The sequence below is a fragment of the Sinocyclocheilus anshuiensis genome, unplaced genomic scaffold (assembly GCF_001515605.1).
Source record: "Sinocyclocheilus anshuiensis isolate Anshui unplaced genomic scaffold, SAMN03320099.WGS_v1.1 scaffold1569, whole genome shotgun sequence".
In the NCBI taxonomy this organism is placed as follows: domain Eukaryota; kingdom Metazoa; phylum Chordata; class Actinopteri; order Cypriniformes; family Cyprinidae; genus Sinocyclocheilus; species Sinocyclocheilus anshuiensis.
In genome coordinates this window covers 64,647-71,092 of record NW_015540100.1, presented here as the reverse complement: position 1 = coordinate 71,092, position 6,446 = coordinate 64,647, and the positions used below count along the sequence as shown (strand labels likewise).

Sequence of the window (6,446 nt, the reverse complement as noted above, 5' to 3'; positions counted from 1 at the left end):
AGGCGGGACTTTTATTTTGACGGCGCTGAGAACGGCAGCACCGGAGCACAGTGCTCACATTCTCCCTCTTGTTCGCCGTCGTCGTTAACAGTTCTGTCTAATATAGATAGAAGTCTTGTCTAATAATCAGATAGAACGGTTAAACAAAGGAATTAAAATGTATACAAAAATTATTAGTAATAGAAAGGCAAACATTATAATTTTCTTGTTTGCCATCAGCATTCAGCAAATACGCATTTATATCATTTAAACAAATCTTTGAATGTCTAATAAACATCCAATTTAAAAAACCTTGCAAACTTAGTCGGATCCAGTTGTGAGATCTTGTGAAGTGTGTATGTGACCTGCATGATCGCGTGTTCTCTGCAACTTTCGGTCCGCGCAAATTGAATGCTTTAAACATTAAAAATATGATTAATGCACACAAACTTCCCAGAATACTGAGTGCCCTGTTGGTTACGGTGTTTACTTCCTTTTTAATTATATTTTTATTAAATATTTATTTATATGTGAAAATACTTTGTCATCTAAAGTATAAGTATGTTTATTTAACACATTGATTTTTTTTATCAATTTTCAAATTATTTCAAATTTCTTAAATATTAATTTAAATAAATAAAATTATATCGGCCATTGGCCAATCTTTTTTTTTTATTGAGTTCATATTATATTGACTTTATATTGACTTCATTATGGCCTGTTTTAAGTGCGACCTGTCCTAGATTATTTGCATGACTGAATTTATTGTTGGGTTTTTAAAAACAAAAGAGGAAAATCAGCATTTGGACCCGGAGGGATGGCGCTGTGTGCTCTGGATGTGTTTGAGTGAATCAGAAGAACACAGGTGAGCTCATGTCCAGATCTAGCTCTGTTTAGTGCCAGTCACTCCAGAACAGCCTTGATGAGATTTCACATTCAATTATATCCGAGAGACAGAGATTTATCTATATAATAAAGTGTCTTATTTCTGTAAACACGTGTTCTGTGATCCTTCCGCACTTATACACTATCTTCATTAGTTTTCTTTAGATCTTCAGTTTGTTTATGTGAAAGAATAATTCACTTTCTGATTTAAGGTCATTTGATGCGTAGGCTTTTGCCGGTGTTTTCACATTATTATTATTTTTTACTCATGATGAGCTTAATGATTAAAAAATAAATGATCAGTTCTTTATATATTAAATGTATATTATTGATTCAACTCAAAAGCGAACGTGGACGTCTGAACACGCTTTCCCCGTCTGCGCATGCGCACGCGCGCACGCACGGTGACGTCAGCCGTACGCGCCACATTCGAGCTGCCGTTTCGCGCTCTCTGCTGTGTTTACGTTTGTTTGGAATATTAAAACCTGCTTATGTTTCGGTTATGAGCGTTCATAAACACGCAGCGCTTCAGCGCGTCTGATGTCGTCGCGGTATGCTCGCTCAGACAGGATTTAGTCGCGTTTGTGAGTTAATATCCACCGAAGATGAAGATGAGGTGATTCTACAATGAGCGCCCATCAGAGAACGTTATTCCAGTCCTGGGGCGGCAGAGACCCGAGCAAAACCAGCGCCAGACCAGGTGTGTACTCCAGACATCACGGTTAGCTCACACACACACCTGGACAAACTCTAGACACGAAACCTCGCTGAGAAACTCTGCTCAAGTGGCTAAAACTTTTAACAGTAGGGTAACGTTACAACGGGGCTAAAGGCACAACCTAAGAAACAATGTGCTTTTTACTGCACCTAAAGTGTATGATTGCAGAACAAATTTACGTTTGATTCTTCACAGATTTTGTGACTGATTCGGTTCTAGTACATACCGGTTACATGGGTACCGGTGCCATATTGGTACCGGGTTTCGGTACCCAACCCTATTTAGAGCAAACTAGTTTATGCACTGTCTCCGCAGCAGCTCAGTCTGTGTCCTCTGCTATATTTTCAGATGCACTCGTATCAAACTACTGTTTATCCATATAAACGGTATTGCCTCATATCGAATCGCTTATAAAGAAAATATCGATATATCGTACAAACCTGATATACCGCCCAGCCCTAACTGAAAGTTTATCTGCTTACTTACCCTTAAACATCCCCGGATGAGTCCCATAACCTGCTCTCTGTAATACCCCCAGATCCCGCAGCGGCTCCTGATGAAGATGAGGATGATGATGATGTGATGCTGGTGGCTGTGTACGAGGCCGAGCGCTCGCTGCAGGCCGCTCCGGAGCTGGGCTTTGACCCCTCGGCGGGCCGCGTCTGGATCTACCCCGTTAATTACCCGCTCCGCGAGTACCAGCTGCGGATCTCGGAGGCGGCGCTGCTGCAGAACACGCTGGTCTGCCTCCCCACCGGCCTGGGCAAGACCTTCATCGCCTCGGTGCTCATGTACAACTTCTACCGCTGGTTCCCCTCCAGCAAGATCGTCTTCATGGCTCCCACCAAACCGCTGGTGGCCCAACAGATCCAGGCCTGCCACGGGGTCATGGGCATCCCGCAGGAACACATGGCCGAGCTCACAGGTCATTATTATTATTATTATTATTATCAGAAGGTCATAGGGACCGGTCCCCGATCAGACTGTAGTGCGGGAGTTAATGAATGATGTCAAATTTAACATTAAAGTAAATAAATGGGGCTGCTCAATTTATCAAAATAATACTTTTATAATTAGAGGTATAGTAGTAATAATGTTAAAAAATATCCGTACAAACTTTGTCACATAGCTAAGGCCTAATATTACCTAATCAAATAAAATTATATATATGTGACCACAAAACCAAAGTCAATTTTGTGAAATTGAGATTTATGCATCATCTGAAAGCTGAATAAATAATCTTTCCATTGATGTATGGTTTGTTAGGATAGGACAATATTTGAAAATCTGGAATCTGAGGGTGCAAAAAAATCCAAATATTGAGAAAATCATCTTTAAAGTTGTCCAAATGAAGTTCTTAGCAATGCATATTACTAATCAAAAATTAAGTTTTGATATATTTACGGTAGGAAATGTACAAAATATCTTCATGGAACATGATCTTTACTTAATATCCTAATGATTTTTGGCATAAAAGAAAAATGTATAATTGTGACCCATACATTGTATTGTTGGCTATTGCTACAAATATACCCCAGCGACTTAACACTGCTTTTGTGCTGCAGGGACACATATTAAGAGTTAAAGCACTTATTAAAAAAACGAAAGCACTCAAATATCAGAGGTTTTAATGACAAAAAGAAGAGTTCAAAATGAATCATTTAACTTACAGTCTACAAAGGAGTGGATAAATATATACTCCATTTAATATCAAAGAAGCAGGGTTATTATAGTTAACTACAACTGCAATTAAAACCATAAAACATTCAAATGAGTTTAACTCAGTGTTCTAAAATAACTAAAAGTGTAATGAAAATGAATGGACACTTTAAAATAAATAGAAATGCAAAAATGCACACCAAAATAACTAAAACGTCAACTAAAATTCAAATTAAAACTAAGTATTAATAAAAACAATAATAGTATATTAATGATACTAAAATGACACTGCATAGAACTTTGCAAAATCACAGGTTTATAAATAAATAACCTTTTTTGGTGATATTATTGTCATTCTAATTAATAATATTAATATATATCATTATAATATTAATTATTAATTTGTATTAATGTGCTGTTCAATTATATAAACATTATTTATTATTTAAAATGTATTGTTTAATATTATAAATATTTGTTAAATTATTTAAATATTTTCTTCACCAGCTGGTTCTCCATAAACTGCTGAAACCTGTAATCTTGAATGGATTGTGTTAAGCGTATGTTGATGTATATGTTGGTTAGGGCTGGGAAAATAAGTCGATGCATCGCGAATCGAGAAATTATTCAATGAGATTTTTCGAATGCGTCGCGATTCTTTCTCGAGTGGATTCTGAGCTTAGTTTCTAAAATAATCATTCATAAAATTTGAAAAGGTTGAAGCGAATTACAAGGTTGTTCACAGTGGGCTGTGTTTACATTAATCTGGCGTCATAAAAGCATTCTGAGCCGAGGTGAAATTACAGACTCAGCCGAACGCACAAGCGCTCTTCAGCTCTTCTTCATGAGTGTTTGAGTGTGCGGATAGGAAAACTAGAGTAGAGCGCCATCTGCTGTTAAAATATAAGCTCAGAATCCATTCCAGAGAGAGTCGCCATGCATTCGGAAGATCTCAGAATGTGTTTCTCGTCGGAGTCCTAATGTCGGTGTGTGTTTGCTGTAGGCTCGACGGCGGCGCAGCAGCGGCGGGAGCTCTGGAGGTCCAAGCGCGTCTTCTTCTTGACTCCTCAGGTGATGGTGAACGATCTGAGCCGTAACTCCTGTCCGGCCGCACACGTCAGGTGTGTAGTGATCGACGAGGCACACAAGGCCACCGGGAACCACGCGTACTGTCAGGTAGAGCTTCACCTGCTTTATTGAGACACAGCCCGGTGCATGATGGGAGATCGGTTCTGATCGCTTGTGTTCACTCTGCAGGTGATTCGTGAGCTGAGCAACCAAACGCAGCAGTTCCGCGTTCTAGCGCTCAGCGCCACACCTGGAGGAGACGTCAAGGTGCATATGTGGCTGGATTTTGATGCGAGAGACAACAGCAGATGCACTTTTTTCACTTGAGGAAGAGTTATTATGGACTCTATGGTATTTTAGTTATAAATGTCTTAATGCTGGATTAGTTTCAGCTTTTGTCTTCTCCAGATGTTAACTGGTGGACTGGAGTGCTGTGGATTACTTGTGGATTATTGTGATGTTTTTATCAGCTGTTTGGACTCTCATTCTGACGGCACCCATTCACTGCAGTGGTGAGACGACGTCCATCAGATCAGTCGCATCTCTTGGTATCAGACGTGTGTTTGTGTGTGTTTCAGGCAGTGCAGCAGGTGATCTCTAACCTGCTGATCTCTCACATCGAGCTGCGATCGGAGGACAGTCCAGACGTCCAGACGCACGTCCATCAGCGCAGTCTGGAGAAGATCGTGGTCCCGCCGGGAGAGACGCTCGTGCAGTATCAGACGCAATACCTGCAGGTACGTCTCATGATGTCCTTTGGCATCAGTGCAGCTTTCCTACGAGACTGGGAGATCTTTAAGGTGTGTTTGACCTTTCGTGTGTTGTTCAGGGTGAATAAGAGACTGAGAGACGGCTGGTTTAAATCACAGTGGAATCAGATCAGGGCCTGTATTCACAAAACATCTTAAGGCTAAAAGTAGCTCATAACTTGACAATTTAGGAGAAAATCTATTACGCTTTTTCACTTCTTGAATTTTAGTCAGTGTGTAGTGTGTATGTTTGGGCATAAAAAAGATCTACAAAGTTACAAATCTCAAAGTCCACTCCAAAGGGAGATATTTGGTTTTTACAATCCCTTTTCAAGAACTACAACGAACGGCTCGTTTGGACTACAGTGTTGTTTTCCGGGGTTTGTGATGTCACAAAGCGGCCCATTAGAATATCATTAAAATAATTCCCGCCTACGGAGATTGGAATGGTTGGGGTGGGGAGGGGCGAGGTTGTGTTAGAACTAGGGATGCACCGATACCACTTTTTCCAGTACTCGCCCGATACAATACTTTTATTTTTGGTACTTGCCGATACCGAGTACCGATACCGATATTTTCATTGCATTTGTACATTTTTTAAATATTGTGTACAGAAGCCAAAATAGTATGTATAATGTTAGTTGGTTAACTTCATTTATCAAATAGATAGTCAAACCAAAATTTATTCAGACACCTTCAACATTTCTCACATTATCACAGTTTATTCGCTATAGTTTAGAAAATGGTAATAAAATATGACAAAAACTCGGAGTTAAACTGTGTCAGAACAAATTCAGCTTGATAATGTCAAACTTTGATAGAAAGGTATGTAATGGATTACAATGAACCAAAAATTATTCATACAGCTGTCAATATTTACACAACTATCAATATTCTGTCGGGTGACCCTTAGCCTTAATGACAGCCTGTAGCCTCCTGGGGACGGTTGCACCAGCTGGACGTACACCCGGTTGTAAGACTAGGCTGGACGTAAAATGCGCTTTAAGTCGTGCGTAGAATTTATACCCGTTGCACCATCTCGGCGTAGTGCTACGTCTGACACTAAATCTTATGCCTAGTTAGAGGTAGGTATAAAGTGAAAAGTCATGATTTGCTCAGACATTATTCGTTTTAGGATTCATGTCTGTTAGTTAATTATTACTGCAGACGTGACCTGTAATGTTTATGGTCTTTTCGGGCAGGATAAGCGATATCAATCGCGAAGCTCTGTGCTATCCTACCACACTGTCGACATTGAATACAAAATATATTTCTGTCAAGCATGTAATAATTATGCAGTAAAATATTACATATGAACTGGGATTATTAAAAGAAACTGAACCATTTGACATCTTGCTTGGAAGGACAGTGTAAATGAAAATATTTCA

General features: G+C 39.6%; 1 protein-coding gene across 9 annotated transcripts in view; it reads left to right on the top strand.

Annotated features, from left to right (window-relative positions):
* The first annotated feature begins 1,300 nt into the window (after nucleotides 1-1,300).
* The window catches only part of fancm (FA complementation group M), a 51,998-nt gene continuing 46,852 nt past the window's right edge, over nucleotides 1,301-6,446 (top strand). For all 9 annotated transcript variants that reach the window (XM_016484432.1, XM_016484435.1, XM_016484440.1 and 6 more), the window contains exons 1-5: nucleotides 1,301-1,564; nucleotides 2,121-2,507; nucleotides 4,245-4,417; nucleotides 4,499-4,576; nucleotides 4,888-5,046. In XM_016484432.1, coding sequence (XP_016339918.1) covers nucleotides 1,492-1,564; nucleotides 2,121-2,507; nucleotides 4,245-4,417; nucleotides 4,499-4,576; nucleotides 4,888-5,046 — 870 coding nt within the window. In that variant the 5' untranslated portion in view covers nucleotides 1,301-1,491. The remainder of the gene's footprint in view (nucleotides 1,565-2,120; nucleotides 2,508-4,244; nucleotides 4,418-4,498; nucleotides 4,577-4,887; nucleotides 5,047-6,446) is intronic.